Genomic DNA, 21,657 nt, shown 5'->3' with positions numbered 1-21,657 from the left:
TCCTAGCCCAACACTTTAACCACTAGGCTAACCTGCCGCCCCTATTAACATTACTCAAACTTTTAACACTGATAAAATCTTAAGTAAACACATAAATCCGGACTGAGAGCACATTTACTGCTAGCAATCCACCCAATAGGCTACCACAAGTACAAATACACACATGCTCCCTGGCACACACTCTCACTCACGCACACTGCCCCAATCACGCACTCTCCCCTCTAGAGATGTGACAGAGTTGTTCCTCGAAAGTTCAGCAGTGGGTCAGTGTGGACATTACTCTCCTGGCTTCCCCCACACACTCACAGGCTCAGTGCTCACACACCCACTCAAACATAACCACACTCTCATTCCCCTCCTCATGCCTCATCAACTTGACTGGAGGTAACTATAAATATCAAGATATCAGTGCCGTTGGAAAATGTTTTTTTGGGAGTGTTAAGTGAGGAATTGGGGGGTGGGGTTAGCTGGCTAGATCCTGAACTTTTGATTTGAGTGCATATTGGAGGGTGTGTGACCAATATTCTGTGTTTCCCCGGTCTCAAGTGCCAGTTTTAATAAGCAAATGAGGTCACCTTGAGGATTCAGACTTTCCTTTTTGTTATTTAGTTTACACAACCATTCAACTGAATCATCTGACATGCCTTTCAATTGGCTTCTAATTAGACAGAGAATGGAAGTAACCTCACCCAACCCCATGTAACACATCTTATCTACCTCAGGTGCATTGCCTTCAATCACCCATCCACAAAATATTCTGCAGCAAGAGCTTGTGTGACAAATCTACTGCATGCTGAAATATCATCTGGCACGCTTGCTGTTCAGAGTGAAGAATAGCAATTCCAGGACCTCAAATCAATGGTGGGCGAAAGCCTCCAGCTCAAACATACAATAATGATGGAAGCAGACCACAAAACTTTATTTCAACTAGGCCAGTCAGTTAAGACCAAATTCTTACTAACAATGACGGCCTACCGGGGAACAGTGAGTTAATTGCCTTGTTCAGGGGCAGAACAACAGATGTTTACCTTGTGAGCTTGGGGGTTCGATCCAGCAACCTTTGGGTTACTGGATCGTTCTAACCACTAGGCTACTTACCGATAATTACTTTAAGAAGCATAAGCACTTCAGCTCGCATTAGGACGTAGAGTTATAAAATTGAAGTGCATTCAAGCTGTTTTGAGCTTGATATTAAGCTAACCCACATACTGTATAAATTATACATACATTAATTCAATACATTTTCATTTCAATTCAACACCTCATTTCCACAAACATTTGTTGGAGATTGTTTATTTACTTCAACAGGGAATTTCTGTGCTGGCAAGCATACAGTGTCAGAGGAATATAAATGAAAACAATGATTACGGTTTAAACTCTTCAACTCACTCCAACTGTTTGCTGAACCGGTGGTACGGGCCAACTGCCATAATTATAAGTGATGGGGGGAAAAAAACATTATGCGGTTACTTCATTCTTTGATGAGAGCTTCTGGACGATATGGTTGTTCGGGGCCTCTCCTGTCTGCGTCAATGGTGACACAATCAACTCACTAGTGTAAAAGGCCAAATGTGACCTGAGTTTAGGCAGTGACCACTATAATTACTTATAAACAGTATTAAGATAAAAAAGATTCAAATGTCGATGAACATTACAATGCAACCCTGTTCCATGTCATTCTCATAATGATATTATTATGCAAGCTACCATTCACAATTGGTGTTACTTCCCGCCATTAACTATTTATAACTCCGGAAGCAACACAATGTAAACAAATTACCTTGAATACTGTACAAATCGTCAACAATGTCCAATATAGATATTTATACATAATCTGTATTCACATTCTAACTAGCATATGATCTGTCCAGCAGAACACATAGAAATTATATTTATATGGAAACCGAAACAAGCCATTTGAACTTCAGTGACTTGATTTATAAACGTTGCATACACACAAAATATGCATGCCTGTTCTCACACAAAAGTTGGTATTTATAAAAACTGAACTTTACATGAGAAAGTGCCATCCTTCCGCAAACTTTAGACCATGCAGTTTCTAGTGGTTGAAGTCCTGCATTGCAAGAAAGCAAAAGTAGCCTAGTCGTAGCCTTATGAATATGTGTCGTCATATTTTCACAACAAAAAACAGGTAGGCCTAGATAAATAAGCTGCTATCATTTTCCATTAGTGATAAAATAAAATCAATGCATCATCACATTCTAAAATAATTTGAAATAAGGCATATATATTTGCTATTATTTATTTAATTTCCACAATCATTTCACCTTTGCTGGTTTCGAAATAGCCTACAGGCAGACAAGTTATGATGGGACGAATGGTAGTTTATCACTCATTTAAAATTGTACCCACTTCCCAGTAGTAAATAGATAAGCGATTTCAAGCAGCCTATTTTGCTCTACGCGATCTGAAGCGCAGTTTAACAGTAAAACAGATGGTTCACAGGCTACGTCCGAGTACTGTAATGTGAAATGTCTAGTGTAGATATTTAATTTACAAACATAATACATTTCATCCATCGCAGAATAAATTCCTCACATTTTCTGGCCATGAGTTTATGTTATTGTAGTAGCCATACAACAAATTACCACACGCATCTCATTTAACTGGAATTATTAGTTAGAGCAAAATTATAAATAGCCTGTGTCCGACAGGGTGCTTGGTTTATAACATACAGTAGAATTTGACAGGTGAACAGGCAGTTAATATTTTGCATTGAAGTGTGTAGGCTACCACTAAGGTCACTGTTTACATTTTACAGAGTAGACAATGTATCAGAATTCGCGGGCAGTACAGCATATTTAGGTTCGGGAAAAGGTTCATGCAAAATTTTGCATTTAAAACGATCTGTTTACAGGTCCACAAAAACATGCAATTGTTTGTCTTTCAGAAAATGTCAAATACCCAGATTTACTCCACCTCAAAAACACCCATCATAAACCTTTTGTGATGACAATAACGCCCTTATTTTCAGTATAGTTTGAAAGTATTGGAATTAGGCCAAGACAGTATCTAAAGGAAATAGCAATACAAAAGAAAACATTTAGCCAATCCCTCCAAAGACACGTGATCAAGGTCACCATTGCTATTTCCTTTAGATACCGTCTTAGTCCAATTCCAATACTTCCAAACTATACAGAAAATAAGGGCGTTATTGTCATCACAAAAGGTGAATGGGCATTTCTCAGGTGGAGTAAATGCTCGGTCACAGTTATGACAGGTGTGATTTACAATGGGAAACCTGCATATGAATGGCATGTGCCAAGTTAACTGCACGCACAAATATATTGAGATCTTTCAGAAATGGCGCACGCGGCCATTTAGTGTTAAATGTACGCAACAATTATAAATTAAGTCCCCGATGGCTAATTGGCAAAGTAGAAACTGAACACTTTGGCAGTAATTGTAGTTCTCTTCCATTTGATACCACATGATTACTTGATCAATTCACTGCGGTTAAACTACGATTTTCACTGTGAAGTACAAAAAGTATCACACATACAAAGAGAGAAATAAAATAACACGAAAACATTGTAAACATGTGTGCCGTTCCCTGTAAAAATAGACCACCATCCATCACGGCATGACCAGTCCTTGCTTCACCATGGAAACAGAGCACACCGGGTCACTTGTGAGAAAGCACTTGTGTGTGGACAGGCTTCGAGAGTCTCTCCTGTCGGATTGCCTCAGACTGTTCTCTTGTTCAAAGAGTGAGTCACTGATTGTGGTTGGTTTTCGATTGGTCCTCTTCAAACAAGTGCATCTGTATAACGGAACACAAACCAACCCCCCAAGATACAGAATGTTAAGCAGGTATTACATTTAAGATCATTGTAAACTTGCATTTGGATAGGGGGCGTAACTAGTCTCACCTGACCATCCTTCTCAATCCCGTCTCAACTATTGGAAGTCTGGAGAACATCAATACTGGATTTTCATTTGAATGGGAGCGCTGGCCTTCAGAGCTTGAATTTGCCCACAGGAGAGGCATTTCCTTGTTTTTCATTTTTTTCTATTTCCCTACAGTGTCAGACATAGGCTTGCTAGCTTGTTTTAAAAATCATAGTCACAAACTCCGTTTGGAGCACCACCGATGCAAAACATGTGATGGGTTGCAACAATCATACCAATCACTAGTTATACTCCACCCCTTTATATTTTCTTCCTGAGGAGAACTTCGCCAGGCTTTCGAAATACTGTACAAGTAAAATTTTGGACACACCTACTCATTCAAGGGTTTATATTTTGACCATTTTCTACATTGTAGAATAATAGTGAAGACATCAAAACTATGAAACATATGGAATCATGTAGTTACCAAAAAAAAGTATTAAATCAAAATACATTTTACATTTGAGATTCTTCAAAGTAGCCACCCAAATGTCAAGAACTTTTTAAAGTTTCTTCAAGTGCAGTCGTAAAAACCTTCAAGCACTATGATGAAACTGGCTCTCATAAGGAAAACCAAGAGTTACCTCTATTGCAGAGGATAAGTTAATTAGTTACCAGCCTCAGAAATTGCTGCCCAAATAAATGCTTCACAGAGTTCAGGTAACAGACACAACATCAACTGTTCAGAGACTGCGTGAATCAGGACTTCATGATCAAATTACTGCAAAGAACCCACCCTTAAAAGGACACCAATAAGAAGAAGACTGGCTTGGGCCAAGAAACACGAACAATGGACATTAGACCGGTAGAAATCTTTTCTTTGGTCTGATTAGTCCAAATTTGAGATTTTTGGTTCCAACCGCTGTATCTTTGTGAGACGCAGAGTAGGTGAATGGGATGATCTCGGCATGGATAGTTCCCACCAGAGTGGAGGAAAAGCAGCCAACAAGCTCTCAGCATGTGTGGGAACTCCTTCAAGACTGTTGGAAAAGCATTCAGGGTGAAGCTGATTGAGAGAATGCCAAGAGTGTGCAAAGCTGTCAAAGCAAAGGGTGGCTCCCTGGAAGAATCTCAAATATATTTTGATATGTTTAACAAAAAAAATTCTGTTACTACATGATTCCATGCATTCTGCCATAGTTTTGATGTCTTCACTATTAGTCTACAATGTAGAAAATAGTCAAATAAAGAAAAACACTTGAATGAGTAGGTGTACAAACTTTTGACTGGTACTGTATTTGAGAAGCTCGACGTCCGAAGCTAGGGGGTAATTTACTCAATATAATGAACAGAGTTATGATCCTACCTTGGTCTCTACAATGCGGTGGTAAGCAGGGCTGCTGAGCTCATCCAGTGTCTCTGTCACAGGTTTGTTAAGTGTCTCAGGGAGGAGGAGACCCAGGCAGCTAGCAGAGATCCCACTGAGACAGAACACCAGAAAGGGCATAGAGGTGTGTATCTCTCTCTGAAACACATAGCAAACAAAACACAGCTTAAGCTTGAGGGGTTCAAATGAATACCATACATTATGACAGAAGGCAAAACAAAACTTCGGTTAACCACAATTTGAACACTTAGAAAGCCCAAAGTGGTCCTCGTACTTGATTACAATTGTGAAAACAAAAAAAGACTGATGATTTTTGTCCCTTGTCATATTAATGATATTCTGCTGACGTACCATAGAGGGCACAAAAGGGGCCAGGATCCCCCCGACTCTGCAAGACATTGAGCAGACCCCAAGACCAGCATTCCTGACATCAAGACAAAGCACTTAACATTATTTAAACACCTCTCCAACATACCATACAAAACCATATTGCATTGTGAGAATTGACACTCATATTACACAAGCAAAAATGGGAGAATGGCACCCTCTACTGTACTTCATAGAAGTAATTTAGTGGGATCTGTTTGCACTGCACTCACCTTACAGCAGTGGGGTACAGTTCAGTAGTGTAGACATACACTATGTTGAAAGCCGCACTGACCAACAGCTTTCCTAACAAAGCTAAAGAAGTAGCATTGAACAATGCCCCTAAATAATAAACAAATAGATTAATAAGCAAAATAATGAATCAAAGCTATCTAATATACTGTAGATGGAATGCCCTTACCAGCATTTACTGGAACCAACATGGTGCATAGACACGACAAGCCAGCTAAAGCCAGAAAGCTGGCCATGGTTTTCCTTCTCCCAGCCCTAAAAAACAGGCACAGATTCCAACTGTTTAGCACAGCTGAGGAGAATATATGGTCTTGTGAAACTATTACGATTCAACTTCTGAATTATTAACCATAAATCAAGACATGTATTCAGTGCACCACTGACACTTCAATTCATAGAATATCATCACAGGTGGTGAGAATCTTACCACTGCTTGTTTATGAAATAGATACAGAGAGGGTAGGCTGGGAGCTCCACTAGTCCATACATGGCAACACTGAAGTAGCGGTTCCCACTGTCCTCACTGGCATTCATGGTCAGCCCATAGTACACCAGGCTGCAGGAATACCTAAAGCACATCCACAGACAGTGTCAATCTAAGTTTAGTTGTTTAAAGTTTTCAGTGTGAAAGGACTTTAAAACAACGTATACTGAACGTACGCACCGTTGTGAGCTGTTGATAGTCTGTGCACTATCAATGACATTGCAAAAAGCGAGTCCCTCTTGTTTCCCAGTGGTTGAGCTCATGATGTGCTAACTCACCAGACATACATGAGCACCACCGTTCTCCAGCGGAGCACTGTGTGGGTGAACAGGTCAAGGAAGCCAGGACCATTGTTGCCCTGGTTACCAGTCTTAACAGAGCCAGGACACATACGGAGCTTTACTTTGGCTGCAGCATTGCTGTTCCCATTCCGCACAGCTATATACTGCAAAACCTCCTCCGCCTTCTCCGTGTAACCACGGGAATACAGCCAGCGTGGAGATTCCGGGAGAGTCCTGCCTCAGCCAGAAAAACAAGAACAAGAAAGAAAAACAGGAGACGAAAAGGTCAACTTGCTATTCGTTTCATCAGCAAACTAGTCTCACACATGCAGTAAAATGTATTGGGAAAGGTGTCAGTAAAGGTTCTAATGCAATTGCTTTCTTGGAATAATCATCCTAAAAAAAGTGACTTACACACAAAGTAGAAAAAACAGGACGCCAGGAGAATTAGCTGTTGTTGCCAGGGTACGCCATGGTCTGATATAGTAGCCAAGGGTACCAAACAGGGCAATACCCACAGCAAAGGTCATATTAGTCAAGGTCCCTGAAAAACAAAACACCAGAGAAAACTTTTAAATAATTTGAAATAAACACCTTCCAATAGTGTCAGACCACTTTCTTATGTGGACGGACTGACTACAATTGACCCTTTGTCCAATCCTAGTCCCCCATTCCTTAGTTACTGTAGCTGGTAAACATTTGTCATTGTCATTATGATTATTTGTACCTGTCATGGCCCAATAGGCCTTGCCCACATACTCCTGGGTGAGCACAAAACAGACGAGGGACATACCCCCATTCATCAGACCCACCAGCAGGCGCGACAACGCAAACACCTCATAGCTGGGAGCAAAGGCTGTGGCATAGCCAAACACCACCTCAAAGAACAGAGCTGAGAGAGAAACAGAGAGCAAAAAAGTTGGTTTGTCAAAGAGAAAGTTGCTTAAAGAACATGTTATCAATGATGTAGCAGTCCACAAGCAAAAGTTTTTTTTTTTAAATTATGATTGATGAGGCCTAACCATAGCTCTCAGATGTTTACCAGTGACACTATTAGCTGGGCTGAAAAGCAGCCTGCAAGGAAGCAGTTCAGAACAACATTTCCTAATGACTGCTATATCATATCAGCCAGTCAAATATTTTAGAGGATATGGATTAAGATCAAAATATGAAAAGTTGTGAACCTCATTTGTCACCTGTTAGGAAGACTGGTTTCCTTCCAATCTTGTCAGAGAGGGGTCCAAAAAACACATTTCCAATCAAGACCCCGGCGAAGAACAAAGAGCCTGCCAAGCTGACCTTGTAAGCCTGTTGCTTTAGAAGGAACCACTAAGAGAAAAGGAAGGAAAGAGACAGGAAGATGGCATTCATAAATGATCATTGTGTAGATTATTTTTAAGTGTGTTAAATACCATACACAGGTGTGAATGACGCTACATTCTCAAGCACGGCACATTTTTGCTCCTATTGAATCATGAACGGTGACTGCTCACCTCCGTCACGATGGAGTTCACATCCTCTGTAAATGTAACGTGTTTGATGAGCTCCTCATAGTTGGAGTGGTCACCTTGTTCAATGTGGTATTCTGGTATAGCGCCAATGAGCACAATGAGCATGGACTGGCATGCCATATACACCTGGAAAACAAAACCAAGCTGAGTGCCAAGCAAGTAAAAGGCCTAGCTGCCTAAGTGATCTATCCATCACTGGTATTTAATTAGCTAGCTCCTTTTACACATTCTGCATTGGAACAGCCTGACCTGCTAAAATCCTCTGAAATTCCGGAGATTGGCATGGTAGAGCTGGGGAGCTCGGAAGGTACCGGAATGCATAAAAAAATAACCCATCTTTATAATAAAGCATTGAATGTATATCAACACATTTGCCGAGTGACATAGGGCAGAAGAGTAGAGCCACTTACAGATGTTACACACATGGGTACATTATTTTTGGGGCCGAAGGTGCTGGAATTGTTGGGGCATTTTATAGACACATTTCATGCAATTCTTCGTATTTTTACAAGAATCTTTTTTTAGTGCTGCGTTTAAAACTGGGAATGCGGAGCTGGAAAATCTCCAACTTCAGTACAACTGGGAAATACAACTTCTCACCCCCCTTAAAATATTTAGCTGCACTATTGTAAAGTGGTTGTTCCACTGGATGTCATAAGGTGAATGCACCAATTTGTAAGTCACTCTGGATAAGAGCGTCTGCTAAATGACTTAAATGTAATGTAATGTAAATAGGGAAAAAGAAGCTCCGACTGAAAATTTGTTTGGGACATTCATCTAACTCAAGTGGGGAACTACCTGAAGATGGATCACTGACGTCATGATTCGACCTCGTTTCCTCCCCCTGAGTTACCAGTTGTCTTGAAAGCACCATAATACTGCACAAATGATCGAAATGACAAGCTACTTTGACACCGAAACTGAGATCAGTGAAAACGATCCTGTCTTGAATCCATCAATAGCCTAGATTTACGGAGACAATGAGGAAATTATATATATTTTAAATGCTTTCCAGTTTCACCCAATGAGATGCAGCTCACTCGCTGGTGATGGCATATTAGTGATCACGTTAATTCAAATTTTTACATTGCAAAAAGTTAATTATCTTGAGGTAAAGTATTCAGCCAAATAGGTTCCAGAACGACACAGCCACAGGTGTTAGATCCTGTTCCAGCAGTCATTTAGCAAATGCTCTTATCCAAAGCGACTTACAGGAGCAATTGGGGTTAAGAGCCTTGCTCAAGGGCAGAAACATTTTCCAACTAGCCAGCTCAGAGATTCGAACCAGCAACCTTTCGGTTATTGGCCCAACGGTCTTAACCGCTAAGTTAACGATTGTGAAGGACGTTGTCAAGGTAAGTGAATTTGTGTTTACACAATTTCTCCCGCCCACCAATCATGTCAATGCAGAGCTATATGAGACCTCATTTTTACCAAATTTGAGAGGCGCAAGGCGATGCGGTATGGTGCTCAATTTGTCCTCTGCGTGCCTCCAGAGACTTGGCAATTGCGTCACACTACCCATACAGCGCCTCCGAAAACATTTTCGGATCAAGCATAAATTGGCTCTTAGATATTGGGTTATAGGATAAACCATGTCATATTTCATTTATAAGTTATATTCTTCAAGAACTGAGTAAAATGAATTAAAATGTCAATTGAACAGGGGGAAATATTGCAGACTGTAACTTTAATGGGTATGCAAATGACGGGAGAGATAGCTTGCTATGATTCAGCAAGCTACTTCAAAGCTTCTGTGATTTCATTATCTAGCCAACTAACGTTAGCTAAGTAGCTTAGCTATGGCTGGATAACAATAACAGCGACAGACTACTACCTGGCTTGCCCCACACAAAGTTTGACCACATACTATAATGCATTCAGAAAATATAGTAAATGTATTAGATTGCTAGGTAATACAGCTAGCTAACTAGCTGTGGGTGACATACGTTTTCCGCGACAAAAAAAGGAAAGTTAAAACAAACCTGTAGCAACACAAGAACCAACACCATCTGCTTCTGATATGATCCGAATTCTCCGACTAGTTGAAATGCCTCTTCTAAATCCATTCCAAGAGGAAACAATATTCAAGCACATCACACCAATTTGACAGACTGAGCAAACATCATTTCGCAGACGTGGATTACTATCACATGTTATCATATAGGGAAGCGTATTGGTCAAGGAGACGAAACAGAATACGGCGCATGCGCCGCAGTAACTAATTGGGCGAATTCGTTCTGAACGTATCGGGTGGATGGAATGGATACACTGTGATCAATTGGAGGCTAAAGAAATGAGCGTATAGAACTCTGAGATTTTTTTATTATTTTTATTTTACCTTTATTTAACCAGGTAGGCAAGTTGAGAACAAGTTCTCATTTACAATTGCGACCTGGCAAAGATAAAGCAAAGCAGTTCGACAGATACAACGACACAGAGTTACACATGGAGTAAAACAAACATACAGTCAATATTACAGTATAAACAAGTCTACATACAATGTGAGCAAATGAGGTGAGAAGGGAGGTAAAGGCAAAAAAGGCCATGGTGGCAAAGTAAATATTTTGCAATGGAAGAATGTGCAAAGTAGAAATAAAAATAATGGGGTGCAAAGGAGCAAAATAAATACATTAAATACAGTTGGGAAAGAGGTAGTTGTTTGGGCTAAATTATAGGTGGGCTATGTACAGGTGCAGTAATCTGTGAGCTGCTCTGACAGTTGGTGCTTAAAGCTAGTGAGGGAGATAAGTGTTTCCAGTTTCAGAGATTTTTGTAGTTTGTTCCAGTCATTGGCAGCAGAGAACTGGAAGGAGAGGCGGCCAAAGAAAGAATTGGTTTTGGGGGTGACTAGAGAGATATACCTGCTGGAGCGTGTGCTACAGGTGGGAGATGCTATGGTGACCAGCGAGCTGAGATAAGGGGGGACTTTACCTAGCAGGGTCTTGTAGATGACATGGAGCCAGTGGGTTTGGCGACGAGTATGAAGCGAGGGCCAGACAACGAGAGCGTACAGGTCGCAATGGTGGGTAGTATATGGGGCTTTGGTGACAAAACGGATTGCACTGTGATAGACTGCATCCAATTTGTTGAGTAGGGTATTGGAGGCTATTTTGTAAAATGACATCGCCAAAGTCGAGGATTGGTAGGATGGTCAGTTTTACAAGGGTATGTTTGGCAGCATGAGTGAAGGATGCTTTGTTGCGAAATAGGAAGCCAATTCTAGATTTAACTTTGGATTGGAGATGTTTGATATGGGTCTGGAAGAAGAGTTTACAGTCTAACCAGACACCTAAGTATTTGTAGTTGTCCACATATTCTAAGTCAGAGCCGTCCAGAGTAGTAATGTTGGACAGGCGGGTAGGTGCAGGTAGCGATCGGTTGAAGAGCATGCATTTAGTTTTACTTGTATTTAAGAGCAATTGGAAGCCACGGAAGGAGAGTTGTATGGCATTGAAGCTTGCCTGGAGGGTTGTTAACACAGTGTCCAAAGAAGGGCCAGAAGTATACAGAATGGTGTCGTCTGCGTAGAGGTGGATCAGAGACTCACCAGTAGCAAGAGCGACCTCATTGATGTATACAGAGAAGAGAGTCGGTCCAAGAATTGAACCCTGTGGCACCCCCATAGAGACTGCCAGAGGTCCGGAGAGCAGACCCTCCGATTTGACACACTGAACTCTGTCAGAGAAGTAGTTGGTGAACTTAGTTCAGTAGTTGGAGATAGCCTCCAGGCAATGGCGACCCATCATTCAGGGCAGGTTTTGAGCCCCACATTTTTAGCATGTTATTTTGTCATTTATACGTGTCAAATATCAGTTTGCAAAAAATGTACAAAATAAAATAAAACATCATTGAGTTAATAAAGCCGCATACAAACTTGGTCCCTTTTTTATTCCTTGAGTAAGCCACCTCAAAATGCTGGTGTTTTAGCCTAGCTCAGTGCTTTCAAATCAAATCAAATTTTATTGGTCACATACACATGTTTAGCAAATGTTATTGCGGCTGTAGCAAAATGCTTGTAATGCTTTTTCCGAGTTCTGTGGTGATGGGGCAGCCAGCAGAAAATATGGAGTGTAGGGGTTGGTAATGTTCTCTAGTTGCACCGTGATTGTCACTGCAAAATCTAAGGGTAGAGCTTAAAAATTCATGCCCCTTCAGTGCTGCCATAGAATTACATTAGAAGTGCCCATCGAAAAAGGCACAAGGTCAATGGCCACAGATAAAATTAAGTCAAATCAAGTTATACAGTGGCAAGCAATAGTATGTGAACCCTTTGGAATTACTTGGAATTCTGCATAAATTGGTCATAGAATTTGATCAGATCTTCATCTAAGTCAAATCAAATCAAATAGTATTGGTCACATACACATGGTTAGCAAATGTTAATGCGAGTGTAGCGAAATGCTTGTGCTTCTAGTTCCGATAGATTACTTGTTAGATATTACTGCACTAACAATTTCACAACAACTACCTTATACACACAAGTGTAAAGGGATGAATAAGAATATGTACATAAATATATGGATGAGCAATGTCCGTGCGGCATAGGCAAGATGCAGTAGATGGTATAGAGTACAGTATATACAGTGGGGCAAAAAATAATTTAGTCAGCCACCAATTGTGCAAGTTCTCCCACTTAAAAAGATGAGGCCTGTCAATTTCATCATAGGTACACTTCAACTAGGACAGACAAAATGAGAAATAAAATCCAGAACATCACATTGTAGGATTTTTTATGAATTTATTTGCAAATTATGGTGGAAAATAAGTATTTGGTCACCTACAAACAAGCAATAGTTCTGGCTCTCACAGACCTGTAACTTCTTCTTCAAGAGGCTCCTCTGTCCTCCACTCATTACCTGTATTAATGGCACCTGTTTGAACGTATCAGTATAAAAGACACCTGTCCACAACCTCAAACAGTCACACTCCAAACTCCACTATGGCCAAGACCAAAGAGCTGTCAAAGGACACCAGAAACAAAATTGTAGACCTGCACCAGGCTGGGAAGACTGAATCTGCAATATGTAAGCAGCTTGGTTTGAAGAAATCACCAATTCGAGCAATTATAAGGAAATGGAAGACATACAAGACCACTGATAATCTCCCTCGATCTGGGGCTCCACGCAAGATCTCACCCCGTGGGGTCAAAATGATCACAAGAACGGTGAGCAAAAATCCCAGAACCACACGGGGGGGGGGGGGGGGGGGCTAGTGAATGACTTGCAGAAAGCTGGGACCAAAGTAACAAAGCCTACCATCAGTAACACACTACGCCGCCAGGGACTCAAATCCTGCAGTGCCAGACGTGTCCCCCTGCTTAAGCCAGTACATGTCCAGGCCCGTCGGAAGTTTGTTAGAGAGCATTTTGATGATCCAGAAGAAGATTGGGAGAATGTCATATGGTCAGCTGAAACCAAAATATAGATCTGCATGGAGGAATGGGCCAGAATACCAGCAACAGTGTGTGAAAACCTTGTGAAGACTTACAGAAAACGTTTGACCTCTGTCATTGCCAACAAAGGGTATATAACAAAGTATTGAGATAAACTTTTGTTATTGACCAAATACTTATTTTCCACCATAATTTGCAAATAAATTCATTAAAAATCCTATAATGTTATTTTCTGGATTTCTTCTCCTCATTTTGTCTGTCCTAGTTGAAGGGTACCTATGATGACAATTACAGGCCTCTCTCATATTTTTAAGTGGGAGAACTTGCACAATTGGTGGCTAACTAAATACTTTTTGCCCCACTGTACATATGAGATGAGTAATGTAGGGTATGTAAGGGTAGGTTCTTGTCCTTGATGATCTTTTTGGCCTTCCTGTGACATCGGGTGGTGTAGGTGTCCTGGAGGGCAGGTAGTTTGCCCCCGGTGATGCGTTGTGCAGACCGCACTGCCCTCTGGAGAGCCTTACGGTTGTTGCCGGAGCAGTTACCGTACCAGGCAGTGATACAGCCCAACAGAATGCTCTCGATTGTGCATCTGTAAAGGTTTGTGAGTGTTTTTGGTGACAAGACAAATTTCTTCAGCCTCCTGAGGTTGAAGAGGCGCTGTTGCGCCTTCTTCACCACGATGTCTGTGTGGGTGGACCATTTCAGTTTGTCCGTGATATGTACACTGAGGAACTTAAAACGTTCCACCTTCTCCACTACTGTCCCGCGATATGGATAGGGGGGGTGTTCCCTCTGCTGTTTCCTGAAGTCCACGATCATCTCCTTGTTTTGTTGACGTTGAGTGTGAGGTTATTTTCCTGACACCACACTCCGAGGTCCCTCACTTCCTCCGTGTAGGCCATCTAGGCGTTGTTGGTAATCAAGCCTACCACTGTAGTGTCGTTTGCAAACCTTATGATTGAGTTGGAAGCGTGCATGGCCACACAGTCATGGGTGAACAGGGAGTACAGGAGAGGGCTGAGAATGCACCCATGTGGGGCCCCACAACAACAGACAAACACAGTCTGCTTAAACTAATAACACACAAACAATTATACGTTTTCATGTCTCTATTGAACACTGTGTAAACATTCACAGTGCAGGGTGGGGTAAGTACGTGATCCCTTGGATTTATTAACTGGTTGACCCTCCTTTGGCAGCAATAACCTCTGATTAACCTTCTGTAGTTGCGGATCAGACCTGCACAACGGTCAGGAGGAATTTTGGACCATTCCTCATTACAAAACTGTTTCACTTCAGCTATATTCTTGGGATGTCTGTTGTGAACCCCTCTTGAGGTCATGCCACAGCATCTCAATTGAGTTGATGTCAAGACTCTGACTGTGCCACTCCAGAAGGCATATGTTCTTATTTTGAAGCCATTCTGTTGTTGATTTACTTGTGTTGTGGGTTGTTGGCCTGTTGCATCACCCAACTTATGTTGAGCTTCAATTAGCGCACAGATATCCCTACATTCTCCTGCAAAATGTATTGATAAACTTGGGATTTCATTTTTCCGTCGATGATAGCAAACTTTTCCAGGCCTTGAGACAGCAAAGCAGCCCAAAGCCATGATGCACCCTCCACCATATTGTACAGTTGGGATGAGGTTTTGATGTTAGAGTGCTGTGCCTTTTGTTCTCCTCACATAGTGTTGTGTGTTCCTTCCAAAAAACTGAACTTTAGTTTCATTTTTTTGCCAGTAGCACTGCTGAACATCCAGGTGCTCTTTTGCGAACTTCAGACATGCAGAAATGTTTTGTTTTTGGACAGCAGTGGCTTCTTCCATAGTGTTCTCCCATGAATACCATTCTTGTTTAGTGGTTTACGTGTTCCAGATATTTCTGTAAGTCTTTAGCCGACACTCTAGGATTCTTCTTAACCTCATTGAGCATTCTGCGCTGTGCTCTGGCAGTCATCTTTGCAGAAGAGCCCTTCATAGCGAGTAGCAACAGTGCTGAACTTTATTTATATACAATTTGTCTTACAGTGGACTGATGAACATCAAGGCTTTTGGAGATACTTTTATAACCCTTTCCAGTTTAATGCAGGTCAATAATTCTTAATCTTAAATCTTCTGAGATCTCTTTTGTTCGAGGCATGGTTCACATCAGGCAATGCTTCTTGTGAATAGCTAACTCTAATTTTGTGAGTGTTTTTTATAGGGCAGGGTAGCTCTAACCAACATCTCCAATCTCATCTCATTGATTGGACTCCAGGATAGCTGACTCCTGACTCCAATTAGCTTTTGGAGTCATTACCCTAGAGTCATTACCCTTTACAACCTACACTGTGAATGTTTAAATTATGTATTCAATATAGACAAGAAAAATACAATAATTGTTGTGTTATTAGTTTAAGCACACTGTGTTTGTCTATTGTTGTGACTTAGATGAAGATCAGATCAAATTGTATGACCAATTTATGCAGAAGTCCAGGTGATTCCAAAGGGTTCACATACTTTTTCTTGCCACTGTTTCTACAGTATCTTTGATTGGACTGATCATGTCAACATCATACTTTCAAAATCTTAGCTAGCAAGCTAGCAGTCATCATCATGAATCAAGTCAACAAGTCTACTGGCAAATCCTTTTCATTCTGAAGAGAAATAATGAAGAGAAATTATAGATAAAACGTATCAGTGCTCATCGGCCATTGAACATAAACATTACACAACAAGTTGGAAATCGCAAATTCAACAATGAGTGGTTTGGAAGGAATCAGTGGCTACCTGCAAGCATTGCAAATCAATCACTAGCCTGCTATTCAGTGAAGTTGGTGTGTGGTCCCAAGTCTAGGTTTAAGGGTCTCTTTTCCAAGTTTAAAAGGCTAAATATTCAACATTGGCCATGTTGTCAATCCAGCATGACTTCTGCCGCGCACAAAACAACTGGAAAGTTGGTACTAGGAAAACTAATTTCAGTGAGTTCAAGACAATGGAGGAGCTCCAACTAGGAAAATATGTTTTGCACGGTCATCTAACTCGGAATTGCAAGTCAGGAACTCTGGCCTCTTTCTAGAGCTCTGACCTGAAGATCACTGATGTCATCATGATTCAACCTTGTTTTTTCCAAGTTCCCAGTTGTCTTGAAAGCACCATAAATCCAGAGAATGCCAGACTTTGATGGCAAAGTGTAAACACAAGATTTCCCCACAAAGGACTGCTGCGCTGTTCAAGTGAGCACAGCACAAGGTGAGTCCAAAAATGTCTTGTATGCTGCTGCATAAATTATGTAATATGCTAGGGGAATACTATCTGTAGCTAGGAAAATAATAGTAAGTGTATGTTGTGTAGTAAGCTGTTAGTAACCCATGTGCCTCACCCTAATAATTTGTTCATTTTTCCCCTCATAATTTCACCTACTGTTCTGACTTTGTGGTGCACATGTAGTCTATAGCCTGTTTTAGAGAAATGTCATCTTCGATTATTGTAAGAGCCTTCATTGTCTGCTTATATGCCCCATTTATTTATCCAATGGTTCTGACTTGCTGTACAGGGAGAATACTGTAAGAACGGCCCATGTTCTGAATTATGTCGCTTTACATTTCAAAAGTGTTGAGTAAATAGTTATATTGACCATGTCCGTCCTAGCTCGCTCATTAATGTCTTCATTGAAATGACTGATTACCTCTTATCCGCTCGTCGTGACCTTATGCCATAGTTTGTACATCTAAATTATTCATAGAAACCACATTTGTTTAAGCAATTCAGCCATATCAGCGATGTTTTTTTTAAAGGCAGTAACTGAGGCTGAATGAACTGTTTCACTGTCAGACGAGGCTCAGCTGATAGCCAGGTGTAGTAGTGGTAAGGTGTTGGGACTGCTGTTGGGACAGTTTTATTTAGACCCAAACAGTTTGTGGGCACCGTTATAATGCAATTCATGTATTGTTTATTGTTGTGTAGTGGTTTTGCTGGCATGCACCCACCCACATTTTTGGGGTAGTTTGCGTTTACTAAAGATTTGCTAAAATCAGCGCTGGATCCAGGCACATGCACATTGCTCACATTGAGCACTCAAAACGATATATATTTTTTGAAATGTTACACAATTCGTAATGATTCTGTAATAAACCAAAACTTGTTTCTTACAAGTGTAGGAGGTTGTGAACTCCACAAACAACGTTTCCAGTCCGAGAATGAGAATGGTAAATGACGAATTAAAACGTGCATTAACAGAAATCAATGTAGCCAAATAACGGGGGATTAACAGTACATTTCTTAGGCCTACGAGTGACACGTGCAATGGGGAATTGATCAAAAAACAATGAAAGGGTAAACAATTCACACAATGAAACATGAATGCACAAGAATTGGCGGGAGACAGCTGAGTGCATTTTGGAGAGCTGAGTGCATGCATTCCGGAGAGAGACGCACCATATTTTAGCCACACACCCCTGACAGTGTCAACTCAATCAGTTAGACCTATTGCCACACTCACGACCCAAATTGCGGTCTTCCCAAGTAGGCATATGCCAACACATTTGTGATTTGAATAAATTCACAGCAAACATTTTTTAAAGAAGCTAATGATCATCTGTGGCTAAGTAATGCTCCCTGGTGAAGTATTTTGTATGATTTTTTATTTAAACAGGAGTAATTATAACCTATACTTTTGGCGAAATAGCAATTCACTTGAGGGGAATCCAGCTACTAACAGTGCACCCGACAATTTTCCTTTCCAATTCCCAAGAGACTAAAACCAGAGATCTGTATATAATGGTGGGTCCTTCTGTAGCTCAGTTGGTAGAGCATGGCGCTTGTAACGCCAGGGTAGTGGGTTGTTGGTAGAGCATGGAGCTTGTAACGCCAGGGTAGTGGGTTCGATTCCCGGGACCACCCATAAGTAGAATGTATGCACACATGACTGTAAGTCGCTTTGGATAAAAGCGTCTGCTAAATGGCATATATTATAATGACGAAATGCTCATACATCCGTCAGGCGACAAGCTTGGGTCTGCATATTATGCACATGGAAACGCATTAGGCTTATTCTAGAAACATTTTGGTGAGTGAGCTCTCTCGTTTCGCCTTTTCCTCTCTGCTGAAACGACACTACATTACCAAAAGTGTGTGGCCACCTGCTTGTCGAACAACCTACTCCAAAATCAAGGGCATTAATATGGAGTTGGTCCCTCTTTTGCTGCTATAACAGCCTCCATTCTTCTGGGAAGGCTTTCCACTAGATGTTGTAACATTGCTGTAGGGACTTGCTTCCATTCAGCCACAAGATAATTAGTGAGGTCGGGCACTGATGTTGGGCAATTATGCCTGACTTGCTGTCGGAGTCCCAATTCATCCCAAAGACATTTAAACGTGTTAACCCTCGCAAGGCTGCAGGCCCAGACGGCATCCCCAGCCGCGCCCTCAGAGCATGCGCAGACCAGCTGGCCGGTGTGTTTACGGACATATTCAATCAATCCCTATACCAGTCTGCTGTTCCCACATGCTTCAAGAGGGCCACCATTGTTCCTGTTCCCAAGAAAGCTAAGGTAACTGAGCTAAACGACTACCGCCCCGTAGCACTCACTTCCGTCATCATGAAGTGCTTTGAGAGACTAGTCAAGGACCATATCACCTCCACCCTACCTGACACCCTAGACCCACTCCAATTTGCTTACCGCCCAAATAGGTCCACAGACGATGCAATCTCAACCACACTGCACACTGCCCTAACCCACCTGGACAAGAGGAATACCTATGTGAGAATGCTGTTCATCGACTACAGCTCGGCATTCAACACCATAGTACCCTCCAAGCTCGTCATCAAGCTCGAGACCCTGGGTCTCGACCCCGCCCTGTGCAACTGGGTACTGGACTTCCTGACGGGCCGCCCCCAGGTGGTGAGGGTAGGCAACAACATCTCCTCCCCGCTGATCCTCAACACGGGGGCCCCACAAGGGTGCGTTCTGAGCCCTCTCCTGTACTCCCTGTTCACCCACGACTGCGTGGCCACGCACGCCTCCAACTCAATCATCAAGTTTGCAGACGACACAACAGTGGTAGGCTTGATTACCAACAACGACGAGACGGCCTACAGGGAGGAGGTGAGGGCCCTCGGAGTGTGGTGTCAGGAAAATAACCTCACACTCAACGTCAACAAAACTAAGGAGATGATTGTGGACTTCAGGAAACAGCAGAGGGAACACCCCCTATCCACATCGATGGAACAGTAGTGGAGAGGGTAGCTAGTTTTAAGTTCCTCGGCATACACATCACAGACAAACTGAATTGGTCCACTCACACTGACAGCGTCGTGAAGAAGGCGCAGCAGCGCCTATTCAACCTCAGGAGGCTGAAGAAATTCGGCTTGTCACCAAAAGCACTCACAAACTTCTACAGATGCACAATCGAGAGCATCCTGGCGGGCTGTATCACTGCCTGGTACGGCAACTGCTCCGCCCTCAACCGTAAGGCTCTCCAGAGGGTAGTGAGGACTGCACAACGCATCACCGGGGGCAAACTACCTGCCCTCCAGGACACCTACACCACCCGTTGTTACAGGAAGGCCATAAAGATCATCAAGGACATCAACCACCGAACCACTGCCTGTTCACCCCGCTATCATCCAGAAGGCGAGGTCAGTACAGGTGCATCAAAGCTGGGACCGAGAGACTGAAAAACAGCTTCTATCTCAAGGCCATCAGACTGTTAAACAGCCACCACTAACATTGAGTGGCTGCTGCCAACACACTGTCATTGACACTGACCCAACTCCAGCCATTTTAATAATGGGAATTGATGGGAAATGATGTAAATATATCACTAGCCACTTTAAACAATGCTACCTTATATAATGTTACTTACCCTACATTATTCATCTCATATGCATATGTATATACTGTACTCTACATCATCGACTGCATCCTTATGTAACACATGTATCACTAGCCACTTTAACTATGCCACTTTGTTTACACACTCATCTCATATGCATATACTGTACTCGATACCATCTACTGTATGCTGCTCTGTACCATCACTCATTCATATATCCTTATGTACATGTTCCTTATCCCCTTACACTGTGTATAAGACAGTAGTTTTGGAATTGTTAGTTAGATTACTTGTTGGTTATCACTGCATTGTCGGAACTAGAAGCACAAGCATTTCGCTACACTCGCATTAACATCTGCTAACCATGTGTATGTGACAAATAAAATTTGATTTATGGGGTTGAGGTCAGGGCTCTGTGCAGGTCAGTCAAATTCTTCCACACCGATCTCTACAAACCATTTCTGTATGGACCTAGCTTTGTGCACTGGGGCAGTATCATGCGGAAACAGGAAAGGACCCACACCATTATAGAGTTGGAAGTGTACATACACCTTAGCCAAATACATTTAAACTCAGTTTTTCCACAATTCCTGACATTTAATCCCAGTAAAAATGCATTGTTTTAGGTAAATTAGGATCACCACATTATTTTAAGAATGTGAATGTCAGAATAATAGTAGAAATAATGATTTACTTCAGCGTTTATTTATTTCATTACATTCCCAGTGGGTCAGAAGTTTACATACACTCAATTAGTATTTGGTAGCATTGCCTTTAAATTGTTTAACTTGGGTAAAAATGTTTCAGGTAGCCTTCCAGAAGCTTCCCACAATAAATTGGGTGAATTTTGGGTCGTTTCTCCTGAAAGAACTGGTGTAACTGAGTGAGGTTTGTAGGCCTCCTTGCTTGCATACGCTTTTTCAGTTCTGCCCACAAATTTTCTATGGGATTGAGGTCTGGGCTTTGTGATGGCCACTCCAATACCTTGACTTCATTGTCCTTAAGCCATTTTGCCACAACTTTGGAAGTATGCTTGGGGTCATTGTATATCTGGAAGACCCATTTGCGACCAAGCTTTCACTTCCTGACTGATGTCTTAAGATGTTGCTTCAATATATCCACATATTTTTCCTCCTTTATGATGCCATCTATTTTGTGACATGCACCAGTCCCTCCTGCAGCAAAGTACCCCCACAACATGATGCTGCTGTGCTTCACGGTTGGGGTGGTGTTCTTCGGCTTGCAAGCCTCCCCCTTTTCCTCCAAACATAACGATGGTCATTATCTCCATCAGTTCTATTTTTGT

The 21,657-nt window shown here is 41.8% G+C and overlaps 1 protein-coding gene across 6 annotated transcripts; it reads right to left on the bottom strand.

The window, feature by feature from the left end:
• Positions 1-1,277: 1,277 nt before the first annotated feature.
• On the bottom strand, positions 1,278-10,278 carry slc22a15 (solute carrier family 22 member 15). Of its 6 annotated transcripts, none has more exons than XR_006835459.1 (13): positions 10,119-10,278; positions 8,116-8,259; positions 7,819-7,951; positions 7,350-7,514; positions 7,037-7,166; positions 6,620-6,856; positions 6,285-6,425; positions 6,027-6,112; positions 5,839-5,947; positions 5,591-5,663; positions 5,219-5,377; positions 3,894-4,041; positions 1,278-3,784 (listed from the first exon to the last, which is right to left on the bottom strand). XR_006835459.1 is itself a non-coding variant. In XM_046332487.1 (13 exons), the coding sequence occupies exons 1-12, from the start codon at positions 10,200-10,202 to the stop codon at positions 3,918-3,920; spliced, it is 1,476 nt and encodes a 491-aa protein (XP_046188443.1). In that variant the 5' UTR covers positions 10,203-10,278; the 3' UTR covers positions 1,278-3,784; positions 3,894-3,917. The 6 variants fall into 6 exon arrangements, 5 of the variants coding, with proteins under 5 accessions (XP_046188443.1, XP_046188441.1, XP_046188442.1 ...); XM_046332487.1 differs by having other exon boundaries at positions 3,894-3,932; XM_046332485.1 differs by having other exon boundaries at positions 1,278-4,041.
• Between the last annotated feature and the right edge of the window lie 11,379 nt (positions 10,279-21,657).

The sequence above is a fragment of the Oncorhynchus gorbuscha genome, unplaced genomic scaffold, assembly GCF_021184085.1.
Source record: "Oncorhynchus gorbuscha isolate QuinsamMale2020 ecotype Even-year unplaced genomic scaffold, OgorEven_v1.0 Un_scaffold_15:::fragment_4:::debris, whole genome shotgun sequence".
Classification (NCBI taxonomy): Eukaryota; Metazoa; Chordata; class Actinopteri; order Salmoniformes; family Salmonidae; genus Oncorhynchus; species Oncorhynchus gorbuscha.
The sequence above is the reverse complement of the archived record's forward strand: the minus strand, read 5'-3'. Positions and strand labels throughout refer to the sequence as shown.